The 20,409-nt window shown below is 39.1% G+C and overlaps 1 protein-coding gene across 3 annotated transcripts in view; it reads left to right on the plus strand.

The window, feature by feature from the left end:
- LOC134004162 (copine-8) overlaps positions 1-20,409 on the plus strand; it is an 89,153-nt gene that overhangs the window by 42,556 nt on the left and 26,188 nt on the right. For 2 of the 3 annotated variants that reach the window (XM_062443328.1, XM_062443327.1), the window contains exons 7-13: positions 9,109-9,172; positions 9,634-9,737; positions 10,566-10,670; positions 14,607-14,648; positions 16,223-16,298; positions 20,055-20,108; positions 20,328-20,389. In XM_062443328.1, coding sequence (XP_062299312.1) covers positions 9,109-9,172; positions 9,634-9,737; positions 10,566-10,670; positions 14,607-14,648; positions 16,223-16,298; positions 20,055-20,108; positions 20,328-20,389 — 507 coding nt within the window. Of the gene's footprint in view, positions 1-9,108; positions 9,173-9,633; positions 9,738-10,565; positions 10,671-14,606; positions 14,649-16,222; positions 16,299-20,054; positions 20,109-20,327; positions 20,394-20,409 lie in introns of all 3 variants that reach the window. The other variant, XM_062443329.1, reaches the window with a different exon arrangement.

Genomic DNA, 20,409 nt, shown 5'->3' on the forward strand with positions numbered 1-20,409 from the left:
AGACTCACTAATTAGGATACATCATTATCTACTGTTATCCATGATTCTGCTCTTTTGGCCTCCTCTATTTCACATATTTTATCTCTCGTGGTTGAGGCCCACTTGGCTTCCTTTCAATTGTGTCTTTTTTTAATCCAATTTGCTCGTTCATTTGAAGCCTCCATGAGCCTTCAGATCTAAAAGGAGGGGTGTGTTGGGAAAGAAATAACAGCCAAACTGGCATTCCTTCACTGAACATAGTCAACATCCTGGCAACCTCTGTGTGTGTGTGTGTGTGTGTGTGTGTGTGTGTGTGTGTGTGTGTGTGTGTGTGTGTGTGTGTGTGTGTGTGTGTGTGTGTGTGTGTGTGTGTGTGTGTGTGTGTGTGTCTGTGTGTGTGTGTGTGTGTGTGTGCGTGTGTGTATTTTTGTCTTTTTTTTGGGTATGTGTTTGCAGCTACTCCTCTTCGTTTCAAAGCAACACTGTCATCCACTTCGCTTCACAATCGCCATGGGTGATTGCTGTGGCAGGTTTCCCACTCAGAGACAAAGAAAGGGAGAGAGAGTTTGAGCATCTATGTGTATGTGTGCACCATACGCGCTCTCCAAAGTGCAAAATGATGTTGTCTAGCCTGAAAACCCTCCTCAAGAAACCCCTCCCTCCCCCCACTCTCCTCCTCATCACACATACACACATCGACGCTACACAGATGCTTGTTGTCATTTCGTAAATTTCATATTCATACAAACGGAGAACAGGTTGTTTTGCTTTCTTTTTGAACAAATTGAACCCTGATCTCCTCTGTCTTCCAGCTACACTTTCCACTGAGTGACTGTTTGCATTGTCACATACTTTTATATATTCTATTTGCTTGTCCCGGCGCTGTGGTAGTGTTGTTTTCCACACGGGCAGCACAGAGATGGCAGTGTTTTCTCACTGCAAGAGGAGCTCAAGTCCCACAAGGGGTTTCTCTGTGGAATTTATGGTTTCCTTGTGTTTGTATGAATGTTAGTCCTGCTCCTTTGACTCTTGAGTCGGTCCCCAAGTAAAGACAGTCCTCAAGACAATAAATATATAGTTATACTGAATATTGAATTTTAGAGGGGCATTTTTATGGCAGCAACATCCAACTTTAAAAGGTGTCTCATCATGCGATGGACTTCACACTTGGGCGGGTGTGTTGCTTGGGGCCATGGGAAGTTTGGATGGGAAATATTAAAGATATCAGATTAAAAATGAAAAGAAAAGAGTTAACTTTTTTTTTTTGTATTCCGATAAGCATTGCAATTCAATTCTGTGAGTGAGATAGGCACATACAGGGGGAGAGACGAGACCAGAGGACTACAGTCGGAGAAAAAAGCGAGAGAACAGTAGACAGCGAAAACAGAGCTGAGTAGGGAGTTATGTACTTTAGGTGCTGAGAGCATTCACACTCCATATATTGTGCCACATCACTGCTAATATGTAGGCAGCTAAAAAAAAGTGATGTCTGATTGCAATGCATGTATTCATAAATTCCATCATTTATAGACCGTGTTTTTAAAAGATGCCATGAGTCATCAGTGCAGAAATAGAAACAACATTTATTAAAAATAAAGAAGCCACAGCTGTTCCAGTCATTGTCTTCACGACTGTGTGTGTGTGTGTGTGTGTGTGTGTGTGTGTGTAGTATATTTGTCTGTGTTGTCTACTTCGTCAGACACACACCTGCAGCCTGAGAAGACAGGGGGGGGATCTTTAACAATTTTAATGAGTGCTAATTACGGCTAATTACCTTTGTTCAATCAATCTCCAGTGGGCATTCAGGAGTGTGTGTGTGTGTGTGTGTCAGAGAGAGAGAGAGAGAGAGAGAGAGCCGCGAGAGGAGAGAGAGAGGAGAGAGAGAGAGAGATGAGAGAGATGGAGAGAGACGGAGAGAGAGAGAGAGAGAGGAGGAGGAGAGAGAGGAGAGAGAGGAGAGAGAGAGATGAGAGAGAGAGAGAGAGAGAGAGAGAGAGAGAGAGAGAGAGAGAGAGAGAGAGAGAGAGAGAGAGAGAGAGAGAGAGAGAGAGAGGAGAGAGAGAGAGAGATGCATCAGTAAGCAAACACTGACAAATACAGTGTCCTGAATTTGATCCACTGATAAACCATGAATACAAGTTTCAATATTGAAACCCCTGATCACCTTTACTAATAAATTGAGATTAATCAGGAGATTCTAGGTATGAAAAATATGACCCATAATAAAAAAAAAATAAGACAAGTTTAACACTCACATACTGTTCATATTCATATTATATATTCATCTCTATCCCCATCTATTCCCCATCAGTCATTAATATATATTTGATTAATCTCATGGGAAAAAGACATTCACGATCACTTTTTATGGTCAAGGTGAACATTTTATAGAATGCAAGATGTTTAAATACTGATTTTTAATTTTTTTTTCATGAACTCAGGTCAAAGTTGTACATTTGCATATATAAAAATGTGTATCAGCAGCACACAAAAAAAAAGCAGTTTATTTCCATTTTTGTATACTGTGGGTCACCATAAGAAAAGTCCAGCTAAAAGAAATGTGTATATTGTGTTTTTTACAGCTCTCAAATGTAAAAGAAAAAAGGGTCAAAATTGACCCTGAATAGTATGTAAGGGTTAAGAAAAATTATGACAATTAAAAAATTACATCAGACATATAGATTTTATTTCATTAAATCTCATTATTAATTTATTAACAGACTTGACTCCTCTGAAGTAACTTGAACAAAAGGGGAATATGAATTCAGTGTGCATGTAGAGTAGACGCTAATAAATCCCTGGAGGGCTCATTTTGACTTTTAACTTCTGAAATGCTTGCAGCGTGTTACCCTGACTCATTGTTTGGTTAAAATTTGCATGAGAGCACTCAGGTTTAGTGAATACCACCTGAGACATTTTGCACCGAATTAGCATTTTCATTACTGATAACATTTCCCTGGAAATACTGATGCTAGTGTTCATTATGGAGGGTCTCTTGAATATTCAGTGAGGCAGCTTTGTCACTTTCTACATCTCTGTCTCACTCTTTGCCTCTTTTTCTTTCTCTGTTATCTCTCTCTGTCTCTCTTTTTTTCCCTCTCTGCCTCTTTTGTGCCCGCAAACAAGATCTATCAGCGTTCATTTTAAGTGATACAGGTTCAGAGAGAAAGCCGGGTGAACTGTAGAAGAGCCAAGTGGGCTACAATTGCAAGTACAAGTGAGCTGAGAACACACACTCAATTACACACACACACACACACACACGCACAAAGGATGATAGCTGTGAATACAAGCTTGATTGTAAGCATTTATAAAGGGAGGACAAAGAAACTCTATCTGCCTCTGGTGTGACAACACATTTGATGTCAATGTTCCTTTTTTCTGAGAGAATTATGGTTATGAGTTTCCTACAAGGGGGAAAAATGTGTGTGTGTGTGTGTGTGTGTCGGTTTGTGTGTGTGTGTGAGCCGTGCCGCGCGCGCGAGCACCAACCAAGAATAGATGGATTGTGGTGGTCGGGGAAATAATAATAATTGATGCCTCATTCAGGTATCCTCCCTTCATTAGGAATATAATGACAATCACATGTGTGCAATGTGTCTGTGTGTGCGTGTGTTTGAGGGTGCGTGAGCCTCTGTTGGTGCATGTGTGTGTACGCGCTCATGCATGAGTGTTACACTGCAGCCCAGAAGTGGCCCAGACTTAATTACCGTCTCTCGCCAGACGCTGATTGCAAATCCATGTGTCTTGATTATAGAATTCACTGTGTTTCCTCACACAAACACACACACACACATACACACGCACACACACACACACACACACACACACACACACACACACACACACACACACACACACACACACACACACAACACACACACATACATACAGGGAGAGAGCCTGAGATATACCTGAAGCACTTCTCAACTTTGGAGTGCTTTTGCGTGTCACAAATAAACTAAAAAAGAGGAAAGCAATTTACCTTCCTCATGAAACGATGATGAGCTGAGTGTCTTGAAATGCTCTGTTTTAATACATTGAAATCATTCACTTCACACTGAATGCCAAACAAAGAATAATAAGAGTTACAGACAACATTTTCTGGCTTTTTTTCACATCTGAAAGTATGTTCTCTTTTTCTCATTGTAGAGACATTGCCATGCGTTAGTGCTTTACATTATATCTAAAACACTCACACTGACTGCAGCCTCTACTGAGGTGGACAAACTCATTTTCTCAGAGGCAGTTTAGTCACATGCAGACACACTGATGGCAGTGTAAATGTCCATAAAGGATTTGAGTTGCTCCCTCTTTTATCACATTGTTTGTCTGTATGCACGTGTACGTAAGGCAAATTGTGCGATACATTACTCATCCAGTAACTATGCAATCCCGACGGTTGCCACCCACGCATCATTTTAAGGCAGATCTCTCCGCCAGAATAATGACTGTGGCGTTCTGAAAAATAGAGGAATGAGAACAAGCATTTAAGGAAATAACGAGCAGAGGAATCCATTCGATATCCCGCCTTGGGGGCCCCATCTCAACAGAGTTGTCATAGCGACACGGATTCTGGGCGCATGTCTGGCGGCGGTGGCTGGTGTGTGTGTGTGTGTGTGTGTGTGTGTGTGTTGTGTGTGTGTGTGTGTGTGTGTGTGTGTGTGTGTGTGTGTGTGTGTGTGTGTGTGTGTGTGTGTGTGTGTGTGTGTGTGTGTGTGTGTGTGTGTGTGTGTGTGTGTGTGTGTGTGTGTGTGTGCGTGCGTGCGTGCGTGTGTGTGCGTGTGTGTTTGAGTCTTCAACCATTTCTTCCAGCATAATGTTGCAATGAGATGACTTTGTTGTGCTTTTAAAAAAGTTGCCCCCTCTTTTTCTGTCACCATGGCCATAAGGATAAAGCGATTTATTGTACAACCCAAGTGGAAAATAGAACAGGAGGTAATAGAATCTCACTTTAATGTACTTTATCACCATGGATGTAATATTTTTATGTGGAATACCCCATTGAGAGTCTTGGTTTATGATAAAACCACTGAGTTGGAAGTGTTGCCTATTTTATTCCAATAAAAAATAAAATAATAATGGAGAGTTGACTTTAAACTGAGTTACCGGTGTGTAAAAGTACTTTTTTTTTTTTAAATATTGATGCTGTCAAAGACAAAATGACACTGAACACATCATATTAGCGTGAGCTCTATGGAAGCAGTGGTGGCAGATGTATCTAAAGTATCTGTTTAAAGCCATACAATCACAATATAACTCTAGTACAGTGCAGTTAGTAGGTATAGAAGTGTTGATGTAAAATGCACATCATGTACTTGTTATGCAAAAAACTGGCTGCTGAGTCTATGTGCAAGTACATGTACATTTTTACCATTGCAGTCGGTGGAAATAGTGCTAGTTTTAACTACTTGATTGCAAATACTGCTGAGTAGTTCAGTCTAATATGTCATATTTAATTAACTGATCAGATGTTTTGTATGTTACATCTTCTACTGCAAAGTAACTGTGGCTGTCAGATTGAGCAGTGGAGTTAAATATAAAATAGCATTTTGAAAGTTAGTGGAGTATAAATAAAAAGAAGCATGAAGTGCATTTTTTTTTTCAAAGCAAAGTACAAGTACTTCAAAATTGGTCTTAAGTGCAGTATTTGAGTAAATGTACTCAGTCACACTCCATTACCAAGTTGATTTTGTTCGTAGGCGGAAGTGCAAGAACTTTCCGTGTCTGAAATGTTTGATGAAGGGTCATGATACCAGTAGCTCACATGACTGCTATAGTACATCATGCAACCCACGTAGCTCATTATGTTTTAATCAGTTGTGCATTATTTTAGTCTGTTTTGCCCTTTGACACGTACAGTAAAGTGCTTTGTGTCAACAACTGTTTACATTGCTGCTCATGTTTAACGCTGCCTCTTTTGACTGGAAGACAATGAGGTGAAGCATGAGTGATTTTGCTGCGATTCAATTTGATAATAAGATACAAGTTCATTTAAATATTCTCTCTTTTTTTAAAATTTTGGATCCCCATGATTTTGGTTAGTTTCCAATCAGTACATGTTCATAAATTTGGGTTCATGTGGGATGGAAATTTGATCAGTTCTGAGTCAGTAATGAAAATGTTCTTCATAAAGGTGGGTGTGATTATAGCTTGACCAGAAGAGGTCTGTTATTTAATTTTGTAGTCATCTGGATGGTAAAACTACAGCTTGGTGGAGGATATTAATAGTCTAAGGGCACACCTGTGCAAATGTTGAAACAAAACTCTCTATCATATGGTATTGTATCATTACACAGTGTGATTTTACTACTATTACTTTAAAACACAGGGGGTTGTTTTAGCAGGAGTCATTAACCAGATCTTCTCTGGTAATGTTATTGCTCTCTAAAAGGAATTTATGCAATATTGGTGTTGATACAGTTCAATCAACTGATTTTATTAGAAAACTCAACAGCATGAGACACACAGAACAAGAAGTCAAAGAATATTCTCTGTCTTTTCAGTGACAAAAGCAAGCAGTTATAGTGGATCTCTGTAATAGGAAACACTGTTTATATCTGCTTTGTAAGGTACCTGAGTAAGCTCTCAAGCTTTCTTTCTTGCTTTTTCTCAGTCTATCAGTCTGAACTAGTTCCAATTAGTTCTGCTCTGAATAACTTACAGTCACTTTATACCTAATATATACAAATTCTCTGAGCCCATTCCCCTGTGTTGTCTGATATGAAAGTAACTATCAAAGGGAAAAAGGAGAAGGAAAAAAAAATCTCTGTCCCTAAAGGGTTATCTTAAGATTTCTGAGAAAATGGTATTCCTTTTGCAAGTTAAAAAAAGATAGAAAAATGCAAAGCATTGCTTCCGGGATCTATTTCATTTTGATAAGTCTGCCGTTTCAGAAGCACTTTTTTCCCAGTTCCTTGTGTAGGAGTTAAAGGAGACTTGAATTACATTCACGCAGAGGTCCTCGACCCCAATTCTGGGCTGTCTAAATGACAGCCTGAGTCGATCTCTGCCAGGTGGGTCTCTCAGAGCAGAGCTCATCAGACGACAGGCCTCTGTGTCAGATTGCAAGACCTCTCAAAAGTTAAGTCAAATTATGTCTCCCTGCTCCTCTTCCCACACATGGGTGATTTCCTTTGACTGCTTATTCTGGTCAGAGGATTGGAATTGCAGTGGAAACACCATCATCACTATATAATACTCTATACAAGTGATAAAGTATTCAAACTTACACATATGAAATATATCTTTAACCGTGATGTAACTGCCAAGTAAAACAAGCATTTAAAGAATGTTATAAATGTTTAATGATATTTATGAGTGTAAATCTCATATATAAATATGGCTTATGATGCAGAATGAATGAGTAAATAGGCATTTGTACTAAAGTTTTCACATCTAGACAAACATATCTGTTTAAATATATGTTTAAAATAAGGTCTGATATCTTGAAAATCTTAAGAATTAAAGTAGATTGATATTTTACTTGCGAAATCTAGCTATGGTGATGAGAATGCATTTTTAATAGCAAAAAGAAATACATCTGTGCATTCTGCTAGTAAGAAAGGATAACTGTCAACACTTAAACAACCTGCTCTTGTCTGCTTCCTAATGGACACAAAACAGTGTTTCCACTTTTAAAAATTGTGTTTTTGTGTGTATGTTTGGAGGACTTGTTGTAAATGATGTCACTGAGTCCACCTTCAAGACCATGATTTTGTTCCAAGAAAGTGCTTACACATTCACATACACACCCACATACTACATCACAGATTTCCGCTTGTTCCACAGCTGCAACGTTCCACTTACGAGGTGAAACACACCCATACACACATACACACACACACACACACACACACACACACACACACCCCCACACACACACACACACACACACCACTCAGGACGACATGGGTACATTTATGCTTACCTGCCCATACCAACAGCAGAATGGCTCACTCATGTGCACACACCCAAACATGAACGCACACACTGTGCCTAAACACCACACTCTCAATAGTGCTCCTTTTGTGTCTTGAAAATGTTTGAAGGCAGTGTGAGGAAGTAAAACTTTCCATGAGGTTTCTTGTTAACCAGAGTCTAAACAGGGCTACACCCATAGATGCAACACAAGGTCTTGCTTCTCATTTTAGGGTGTGTATTTCTGTCTGAGTATTTGAGTGCCTTAACTGTCACATTGGTGTTCCTCAAGGATCAATACTGGGACCTTTTTTGTTCAGCTTGTATATTAATGACTTGCCTTGAGTCTGGCCATCTGTCAAAATACAACTGTATGCTGATGACATAGTTCTTTATGTACACGTCAAAAACAAAGAACAAGCTGCAAACATACTATGGTCTATATATCTGATTTGTTAAACAATTCACATTTACATCTAATCATAAACACAACTATTTTTTTTTATGGAAACCCACAGAGACTCAAGGTCTGATTTTAAATACCTTGGAATTATTCTAGATTCAAATAATAAAAATTAAAAAAGCATGTTAAAAATGTAGCCAGTACTATCAAATTCAACCTGGCTAATTTTAGACATATTATACAATACAGCCAGCCAAACTCTTTATGCATGCTATGATGTTCTTTCACATAGCAAACTGCCTTAAAAGCTGGTCACAAGCAAGCATGACAACTCTTAAACACATGGGGTCCCTTTACAAACAGACCCTAACAACACTTGACTGAACACAGGTATTGAAAAATTGATTTGGTTTAGGTAGTTTTAAACATTTTACAGATGCTTGCCTCATCTTTAAGGTCTTATATGCTCGTGCACCTCCCCCACTGGCCCAGTTCATAATGCAGGAAAATAGCAGCAGGGCATCAAGGGCAAATAAAAAGGCATTGTGTTGTACAATACAGATGTAGCAAGTTTGGGCAAACTGTTTTCTCAGTCAGAGCCACCCACTACTGATAATAGTCTACCTATTGAATTAGGAGAGAGCACTAATTAACTAACCTTTAAACATAAGCTTAAGATATGGCTTAAAGCAAACCAAAATTGCAATAATGAATAATCATATTCATAAATGTTCATTAATATGCACTGTCCCTGGTGGATAAATGAATAAACCCCTTAACCTTTTGTTGTGTTGTGTTGTCTACAGAGGCATTCCAGGGAAGAAATGTGGGACCATTATTGTGAAAGCTGAGGAGCTGAACAACTGCAGGGTGAGTGTGAGAAGGTGGTGATGATGTATTTTGTTTTTATGTAGATAACTAGTCAATCTTACACATCATGATATGACATTTAGGTTTATTTAAAGCTACACAATGGGATATAACATACCAGTAATAAAATGTTTTGCAAAGTTATCAGTGATAAAAGACAGATTTTGGTTTTTAGTTCGTTAGAATCAAAGAGGAATTCCTTTTTTCTCAACTAATCTGCACCAGCACCTTCAGTTGTCCCAAATGACTTTATATTGTTCATCCAAGCATCTAAAAGTTTATTTTTGCTTTAATGAGGTTTCTCTAACTGACTGATGAGCTGACTGCATGGACAGATTGGTAGACTTGTTTATCCTCAGGGACAGTAGACGATCTGGTTACAAAGCATAATAAGACTGAGGTGTGCTCTCTGAATGCATTTTTACACTGTTTCTTTTTTTTTTTCTGTCTCTACTCAATAGGAATCGGTGATGATGCAATTCTGCGGGAACAAGTTGGACAAAAAGGATTTCTTTGGCAAGTCTGACCCTTTCCTGGTCTTCTACAGGAGCAATGAGGACGGCACGTGAGTCTTCCTCCCCTTCTTCCTTCACACTTCTTCCATCTTCCCTTCTCCAGTTTCATGTTTGGTTTAATCCTTCCCTGCATCCAAAGGAAATTGGTTTCATTGATTCGCTTCAGATCAAAAGCTGTGCTGCCTGTTAAAGCATGTGTGTGAATCGCATGTGGGCATGTGTGCACACGACATGAGCACACATGTGTGTGTGTGTGTGTGGAAGCAGGAGGCATCAAGTGCAGTGCTGTGGTATGTCCAGGAAGGTGTGTGTGTGTGTGTGTGTGTGTGTGTGTGTGTGTGTGTGGTGTGTGTGTGTGTGTGTGTGTGTGTGTGTGTGTGTGTGTGTGTGTGTGTGTGTGTGTGTGTGTGTGTGTGTGTGTGTGTGTGTGTGAGAATTGAGTGTTCGATCCAACTCTGTGGGCTTTTCCATCCAGCAGTGTGTGACAACACAGATAAGACCTTGTGTTCTGAGGGTGGAAGATAGCAAGTCCACCTGCTAGCCAAGGGACTAATGAAATTATCTGTTTGCAGTGTGTGTGTGTGTGTGTGTGTGTGTGTGTGTGTGTGTGTGTGTGTGTGTGTATGTGTGTGTATGTGTGTCAGGATAGAAGTTTAGCTTCCTAAGCCCTCCACTTTAATTTTAAGTTAGTGGAAAGTTGTATTTTACGCTTTACTTTTCATCCCCATTCATTCAAGTATTTCTTCTTTTCACATAACTCTCTCCTCTCCATTTCCCCTCTCTCTCTCTCTCTCTCTCTCAACACAAACCTCTTTATTTCTCCTTCTTTTACTTCTCCTTTCCTAATTTTCTCTGTCTTTCCTCATGTCTCTCTGCAGGTTTACCATCTGCCACAAGACTGAGGTGGTGAAGAACACATTGAACCCAGTGTGGCAGGCCTTTAAGATCCCTGTTCGAGCTCTTTGCAATGGTGATTATGACAGGTGGGTCTGATATTGAGGCAGTTTAAAGTGAACAGAACAACCTAGACAAACCTCTGAATCATCAGAGAGAGTGATTTTCAGTATCCAACATAAATCTAAGGTCATGCAGTTTAATACGAGCATGATTGGTTGATATATTGGACGGTCTGGCAGTATCTAATGGCCTCTTAAGCCTGCTTAGCATAGCGTGGCTGTGTCTGGCTACTTAAAAGGTTTGTCTCATTTACTGAAAAACATGATGTATAGGGGGTCATTAGGGACATATGCTTATGTTCCATACAACTATTATGAACTTTAATCATTTTTATCAAGTGATAAAAGCTATATTCCTCTGATCCATTTCCAATATGAAGAACATAAATATCTGCAATATTAAAGAGGTTACTGGACCAGGGGACCACAACTCAAACTCAAAAACAGTATAATACATAGTTTGAGTTTGCTAAGTGATTTGAACGCCCAAATATTGTCATGTTAATGTTATAAACAGTATTTCATCTAAATTAATAGTTACATACATTTCAATGATGGTGCAATGTCTCCTGCTTCTCTATAGCAGAGTAATGGTCCCATTTGCTGAATGAAGCCAATAGCTGCAGTTTTACCCAGTATAATCTAGATGATCCTTACACTTTACAGTCCTTCTTGCCGTTAAGCCTATATCTTTATTTTCTGGGGGTGTATTAAGTTCACTAAAGTCAATACACAAAGCGCAGACTGCCACTAAACCTCTTGTCATACCATGGGAAGGTGAGCAAAGAGCCATTTATTTTGGTACCACAACAAAAAGTGTCATCCTGCCCTCAAACACGCATACACGCTGGCTCCATGTGCTTTAAAAAGTCTATGATCGTAATTGCTTATGTGCCACCTGAGTAAGAATGTGGTACGTGATTATGTGGTTGTCTATGAGTCATTAGGGAGCAGGAAAACAAGAGATGAAACACTGTTAAGATGAAGTAATTTGAAAAATTGGCCGTGTTTGACTAGAGGCTAGAATTTATGTGTCTGCTCCATCCAGTATCTTGTAAATGTGAAATCGTTTAGGAGAGATGTTTCTCTAAATGACAGGCAGGGAATGACAGCACTCACTGGGAGCAGGCTGAAATATGACTTGATATTTACCGTGGATAAAGGCTCAGGTTAATGGAATTTTATCTGTCTTGAGGCTTTTGGGTCACGAATGTGCCGAACAACTTTACTGATCTACAGTATGCTCAGCTGTGAATGTGAATATAACATGAAAGCATATCAGCCTACAGCCTCAGGGTGGAACATCTGCATTAAAGAGGGTCACGGCCACTGTCCATGGTGCTGATGCTGGGACTGCCTTAAATGCAGGAGCTGTCCATGGCATGAGGGGCTTGTTTGTTTCATTGTCACTTTATTTTGGTTTATTTCACTTGTTGTATCATGAATGTAGACTTTTTTTTTTCTTCCATTGGTAACACTTATTGGTCTGTAATTTTTGATAAACTAAAACGTATAAAAATAAGGGATTAAAGTAATTAAACTATTTTCTACAAAAATTAGCAAGGAAATAACTGTTTAATGTACTACTAAGTAAAATGGGAATTTTCCAAGTAAATATTCATTAATTATTAATTTATTATTGTAAATGTTATTTTTTCACAGGTTTTGCATGTTCATTTGACCAGCAGTGCAGTGACTAAAGGCTATCTTAAACATACCAACCTAATACAATTTCTGTTTTTCTTTAATAAGTACCAAGTTAACTGAACCCTTCTAACCCTAACCCTAACATCTAGAAATGATTGAAAACTATCCAATAGAGAAGTATCTTTAAAATAAACCTTTATTATCACTTCAGTATTACCTCTTATGTATACTCATTGTAACTTAAAAATAATTCAAATTGGGTCTTTAAATGATTTTGTATTACCAAAAGCCCCTCTTCTAATGTGGGATGCCATCTTAAGACCAAGACAAACTGAGAGAACAAATAAAAGAGTGTCTCTCTTCTGTCAGTGATGTATTTGTGGCCACCTCCAGTGTTGATAGTGTCACGTCGTGAAAAAGGCACAAAGAAGCAGACAATAGGGTTTGGCGTAGCCTAGTTAGTAGACAGCAGGATTGATCTGAAGTTTGGTCCAATAAGCTTATTAGGGGAGGTGAGTCGCACCATGTCTTATCAATGGGAGACTCAAGAAAGCCACAGTGGATTGCACAAAGGGTGCACACACAGACACACACACACACACACACACACACACACACACACACACACACACACACACACACACACACACACACACACATACTCGATGTATTCAGTCTGTCTCTCTGAAGCCTGTGAGAAGAGATAAGGAGGAACTCAAACTGGCAAACAACAGAGAACTGTGCTATACTGCTTATATGTGTGCATTGAGTAGCCTGTGTTCTTTCTCTCTCTCTCACTTACACACTCTAACACACACACACACACACACACACACACACACACACACACACACACACACACACACACACACACACACACACACACACACACACACACACAGTGAGGCCATAAGATACACAAGTGAAATCATTGTCAGTTTCCTGTCACATCATCAAAGCTCAGTGTGATGGGAGGTTTCCTGCTGAGATGTGGCATAACACTGACTTAATAAGACACGCGCCCATAAACAGGCAGACAGCTGAGCACACACACACTGGTTTCTCTTGAGAAGAAAGTGTTGCACCAGCCAGGACTCATCCATCCCCAGAGTGCCCAGTCTCAATGCTCAGTCAGCCAATTCCCACCCCTTTAACTTTATTACCGGTTTTCTTCTAATGTGCATCTGGCTCCCTGCGCTGCTCTAAGGACCGTTAATGATGGTTTGTATTTCCACTCTGTCTCATACTGAAAGATGAGGAGGATGGAAAAGTACAGTTTTTGCTTGGGCTTCACAAAGTTGAGGAGCAGTTGCAGTAAGTTCAAAACAAAGTCATAAGAAAGTCATGAAATACTGCTGTGTGGTCACAAATCTTCACACATGGGATATTTATCACTTTTAAGGCTAACACAATGACTTAATACCTGTGCGTTCACGATTAATGAAACTATTTCTTTAGCTTGTTCTAACTTATAACTTATGAGACTGAAATGTCATGACACTGCAGTATAATCTATAGTCTGTCCCTACTTCTCCACTAAGAGAAGTACTGCACTATTCCCCATCTCTCTTCTCTCTCTTCACCAGTTTTGTCACTCTGACCGTCTTTTTATTTATGTTCTGTCAGTTTTTCTTTCCTCTCTTACTCCCTTGCTTGCTCCCTTTCTCGTTCTCTCCAGCAGAGTGCCTTTTGCTCTGTCTGTTTTAATTCCCTCTCTGTTCTATTATCCTTTTGCCTCACCCCTCTTATTCTCTGTGAATCGCTCTCCTGCTTTTGTCACAGAGAAATGACCCCTGTGTTGAAGATATTGGTAGATAGAGCGAGCACAGCATATCTGTCTCTTGCAGACTATTCAGCTTCTTTTTTTCCTATCCTCCATTTCCTTGTGGGTTATAATGGGATGCAGAAATAGATGTATTTGGAGATGAGGAGAACATATCACCGGAGGCAAATACAGTGACAGGCAGACAGCGTGGTAGAATAAAGATAAGCTGCAGAATGGATCCACGTCTATGAACGGCTCCATGACAACAATTACAAAAGAAATTAGCATCCGTCTCTTATCAAGTGTTAGACACAATGCCTATGTATGTTTTATAATGTATGGAATGTATGCATACTGTGTTATTTGAAATCTGGAAATATACAGAGCCAATTTTAACTAACTTCAACTTTTTAAATTTAACTTTAATGTCCAGTAAAATGATCTTGGTGTTGAATGTTGCAGTTAAGCATAGATAATGTGTCAAGAAAGGTGGAAATGATTTTTAAACCTGAGTTTTAAACCTGATCCTTATCTGGTGCCTCTCTCAACAGAACAATCAAAGTGGAGGTGTACGACTGGGACAGAGATGGCAGGTAATTCCTCTTTTTCATTTAAATTGTTTTGATGTCATATAACCATTTAAATTACAGCACTTTGCTGGTTCAAGTCATAAGTAACTACTGGACTACTTAGCATAGATCTAGATGCATGACTGGACCGCTTACCCAGCAGCTGGTGGGTATTTTGTTAACAAAAGTAACAATTACTGAGAGAAATCAAGACAGATGCAGCAAAAGTGTTTGAAGACAGTTTAAGTTGTAAACATCTGTTCTATTTCTGCAGGAAACTTACTCACATTTTCATTTTTTTTAAACACAGGTAGCTACAACTACAACAGCCTCTGCAAGTTTATTTAATACTCCATATGCTGTGCACTGTTGTTGCATCACTGTAAGACATAACACATTACATAAAGCAAGTTAATGCTATCAAAGTTAGCAAGCTGATCCTGGACGCTTGTTTAGTTTGTCGTTTTGATAGATGGAGAAAAGAAAAATTATACCCAAATAAGGCTCAGACTTATTGGCCGATGCTAAGTGTATTTAGCAATAAAACAATCCCTGTGCTAGCCATTCATCACATTATTATAGAAGAATGAGAATTGGATATGCAATAAAATAGGGAATAGATTATTGATTAAATGTGTGCCAAGACTAAAGGTAGAAAAGTGAAAGAGTTTTTTTTTTTTTTTTAATTTTTACTTTTTTCACCAACTGGTTGGAGACTGGAAAAGTATAAGGTTTTACATTTCATGTGAAGAGCATCTTTAATTGATGTATTCAGTGTATGTTACATTTTTAAATTTTGTCAGTTTTGAGGCTTGTAGATTGAAACATATGAGTATTTGGAGTCTATTTTACAGATATGGATCTGATAAGCCCATTATTAAAACTAGTAAAGGAAGATAAATAAACAGCAATACATTCCCTAATTACTTTATCTTACTTCTTTGCCTGATTACATTAACATTCGGTGCATGTTAGCTTCCTGTGTACACCTTATGTAATCCAAGTCACACATAATTACAACAAGTCTATGTTTTCAGTAGGTAAGGATGCTGGGTGCAGGATCATCACAGCTTAATGGAGTCTGGAGTCTGGGTGATTGACAGCTTGACAAAAAGACATTTGACAAGATGTAGTTCATCAGGGAGTTATTTCTCCATTCTTTATACTATGCAATCTATGTGCCGCTGCTCTTTATCTTTTAGGGGGAACACAGTGAATTTTGGTGTTATGTTTTTCAGTGGAACTGTGTAACGCTGATCATTTTAAGAAGCTGTTTGGGTGAATTCAGCCTCAGTGTCACTCTAAACTTTTGTTTTGTCCACGTACATGAAAATTCCGTCTGTCTTTTTTTTATGTTGGTGTTCATACTCACTAACAACAAACCTAATCGTTGCTCTGACTTTTATGTTACATAAGTTGTCTTTTCTTGGACTGGCACAGTTCAGTTTAAAAAATCACAACTCACAGGGTTGTCTTTTTTACCTCACATGCTGGGATTGACACTACATTTTGGTCTGAAAATAAGTTAAAATTGGATATTGCTTTCGACCAACCGACCCTTATGACCCTCTCTTTGTCTCTCTCACTCCTTTCTGCAGTCATGACTTTATCGGGGAGTTTAGCACCAGCTATAGAGAATTATCCAGAGGGCAGAGCCAGTTCAACGTCTATGAGGTGAGCGTGTGTGTGTGTGTGTATGTGCGTGTGTGTGTGTGCGTGCGTGTGTGTGTGTGTGTGTATGTGTGTGTGTGTGTGTGCGAGAGTCTTTGTACAAACATTAGACTCAGATTCTCTTGTCCAAACCTGTGTACAAGTATAAAATATTTATCTGCCCACAGTAATTGTAATGATAATTAAACCATTTTCACTTTTTCCACTGAAGATAACTCATAGTAAAATCATAACTTAAAAAGAGCCAAATAAAGCACACGTGGCACATTTTAATACTGTTACTCAAGGGATGTGAATTGAAAATAAATGTCATTAAATGCCATTAAACATAAAAAAGAAGCTTTAGCTTGAGGCAGTGGAAACTAACTGAAGATAAATGATTCTCTGATTATGTAATTTTATATTAAAAGGGGGCACAAACCAGATACTGAAATGTCAGACTTCAGATGTTATTAGGCATATTGTGACTTTATTGACACAAAACACATGTAGCTAACTATAGGACCAGTCCAAAAAGAGACAGAGACCTCTAGTTTTATTTATTTTTATATATAAAATTTCAGCCTGTGGTGACAACGCCTGCTCCTTCACACACCATAAAAATAAATATATCTCATCCAATTTATTTGGCCACTGCCAGGCCCGAAAGATTCCAAATCCCATTTCAGCCCTCTATCCCGACTATACTGTTGTTTCAAGGGAATTTGTTTCTGCATCAAATGTATTGGGTGGTGGAAGATGTCTCAGCAGCAAATAGCTAAGCAATAAAACAGAAATCTATATGCTTAGATTCCTCGAGGGGTTAGTTGGACAATGATCGTTTGTGATTTGGGTGAACTGACCCTTTAACGTATCAGATAACACATCTAGTTATAGAGCTACTGTGCAAGGCAGGAAAGTATGGCAAATGTATTATTATTTTTTATTATTGATTTTTTTTTCTAATGGCAGAGATTATAGTTATTCTACAATCTCACATATTATACTGTAGTAGAGGAGAATCATCAATGCTGATATCTGCTCTCACAAGAAACCAACATTTTAAAATCCACCCAATGAACACCACACTTTGGAATCTCCAATCAGAGAAAATCAAAGTAGAAGAAATTCTAGTTTTTTCTCTCCCCCACGTTCCTTCTCTCTCTCTCTCTCTCTCTCTCTCTCTCTCTCTCTCTCTCTCTCTCTCTCTCTCTCTCTCTCTCTCTCTCTCTCTCTCTCTCTCTCTCTCTCTCTCTCTCTCTCTCTCTCTCTCTCTCCCTCTGACAGTTATGATAGACCGCCAGCTTATCCTCTCCTAGGAAGAGTCAACACTTTCTGATTAACGGAGTACCACACAGAGTGGAGAGCACACAGGGGACTGTCATTTTAAACAGCTGCTGTTTGCCTAATAGCTCTCAGATGTGCACTCACACAGAGGCACAAGCATGTAGAGTTACAAACACACACACACTGACAAGTGCGTGAGGAGCAGCTAAGAGATCGAGACACACAGACGACTATAGACATGCACACTCACATGAAGTACTTTGTGATTTCTGGTGTCTTAACCATGGCTGTTCCTAAACTTCAAGCAGGCTTAGCATTACCAAAGGCAGTCTCTCTCTCTTCTCTCTCTCTCTCTCTCTCTCTCTGTGTGTGTGTGTGTGTGTGTCTTTTTGTGTCACGGCCAGGTTTCAATCATTGGACTTCACCTCCACAGGCAAACGTGTCCTTGTATGTGCCTATTGCAGTGCGAACCAAGGAGAAATGCATAAATCCACACATTTGTATGTTGTTTCCCTGAGGTTGTCTCTTTCTGTTTAACCTTGGCATAGTTTAATTAGACCATAAAGCTCTGATATAAAAGCCCAGGCGCAGTGTTTGGGATTCAAAGGGAGTTTCAGTTCTGTTTCTGGCTGCTCCCAACATCACAGAAACAATTGTATGTTTTAATGAGATTAAACCGCAGCATGAGCCACAAATGGATTTAGGGGCATGGCTCAAAAAGTGCCTTTTTTCTATTCTGTACACAAGAACAATGGGGTCAGAGCTGATTTCAATGCATAGGAATCTTTATTTTTCCAAGTAAGGCTGACTGTGTGTCTGTTGTATATTCATAAAGTCATCCCAACTGAGCTGCTCCTGTGGAGAAGTTATCGGCTGAGTGCATTGGTTGAAGGTATACTCATGGTGATTGCTGGTTCTTTGCAGGGGAGTGTTTAATATATAGAAGCATGCAGAGAGGGAAGGAGGTGTGCAAGCTGTATTATACGTGTAAATGAATATTTAAGCAGCTGTAATCAGTTGTATTTTATAGTGAGTCACATGACTGTATGACGCAGTTCTCCTGAGGTCTACGGAGCTTTTGCTATTTGGTTCACTGTTATCAGCAGCAGTTAGAAGCATGCAGCAAAAAAAGACTCTAAAAATCCACTGGACACCACCTGCAGAGTAAAAAAACAGAGAGAAAGTTAGCCATGATCTAGCTGGTGAACATAATGGAAGCTAAAGAAAGAAAAGAGTTGGTGGAGACCTAAAACAGAGCTAAAAGGAATGACTGAATAATGAACTTAGATTTCATCGGGGCACCAGAAACACAACTCCAAATGAATCATGCTGCCTTTGTAAATGGATAACTGTTAGCTAACATGTCCACTACCACACACACAAACCTGTATACAATTCAAGGCCCCATGGAATGACTTAATTTGATGTATTTCCTGTTGGGTGGGAGATATAAGTTTGGGAGAGACATTTTATTTCAAGGGATAGGTGGACAGTAGAGGATGTTCAAAGACTTGTGAGGGTTTTATTGGTTGAAATTTTAATTTAACGCCCACTTGTGGAGGATGATGTCACCATTTATTCTGGTTTACGGGAAGAAGAAATCATGTGAGGTCATTTCATGGAAACTTTAAGGTTTAATTTGTCCTCATAACCTAAAACAATATATGAATATAATGTTATGACCCAGCTCTTTGGCCACAGCAAAATAGGAGACAAACCATGCTTAGTTTTAACAGAAAACATGTTTATTAACATAAAATAACCAAATTCGACAAAATTAAATGCTAACTAAAAATTCATAATATGTAGAGTGGAAATCAGTAGTAGAGTCAGTGGTGTGAGATGTGCATGAGTGGAGGATGTGTGAGTGTGTGTTGCATGGAAATCAAAACATGAGGATAAACTAAAACAGCATAACTGAACCAAAGCGGCAGCGAGTCCAAGAGGCGTGATCTGTGCCGCAGCCAGAACTTAAATAACCCTCAGCTGTTCCCAGTTCTGCTAATGATCACCTGCAAAAGCAAACAGGCAGGTGAATCACACAGCAAGACAAAGATGACACCAAGGATCATCACAATTACTTATGTTGCCTTGCACATATGGAAAGTGTTTGCTGTTGTCTGCTGATGCACTAGCATTAGCTGATTCTAGCATCATCACAGCTACGGTATACATATGAAAAACTGCAGCATTCTTACACCATGCTGCATATGCTTTAGTTTAGATGGATTTGTTTCAGTTTTCCATATAGCAAACTTTATGCATTTGTGTTTATGCACGTGTAACCAGGGACGTACCTCGGATGGAGGTGTAGTACTGGTCCAAACGTTGCTTTTAGGAATTGATGAAGAATCAAAAAGTGAAGCCTCTTATAAATTTGGAGTTTTCAGTACTCCAACTCTATATATCACAAATGAAATATTGCCTAAATTAATAAAGAAATATAATTACATGAATTTTTGGTCTTATAAATGATGATCCTGTCATTTTCAGGTGGTAAATCCAAAGAAGAAAGGGAAGAAGAAAAAATACCTCAACTCTGGAACGGTGAGGCAACATCCATCAAATCAGATGTATTCTTTTTTATTCATTACATAGAGTTGCATAGACTCTACTACAGCAGGTCCACACTGGTGCTTGTTTCATACTGCTTAATAGTTCATTTTGTAACTTGACCAGTCATTGTATTTACCATATTGTCCCATCGGTAATACTTGAAAGTCATTATCACTGACACCAAGCTCATTGTGCCCCTATCACTTACAGGTAACACTGCTGTCATTCCTGGTGGACATTGAAGTCACCTTCCTGGACTACATCAAAGGAGGGTAGGTGAATGACCATGCAT

The sequence above is a fragment of the Scomber scombrus genome, chromosome 22 (genome assembly GCF_963691925.1).
Source record: "Scomber scombrus chromosome 22, fScoSco1.1, whole genome shotgun sequence".
Classification (NCBI taxonomy): Eukaryota; Metazoa; Chordata; class Actinopteri; order Scombriformes; family Scombridae; genus Scomber; species Scomber scombrus.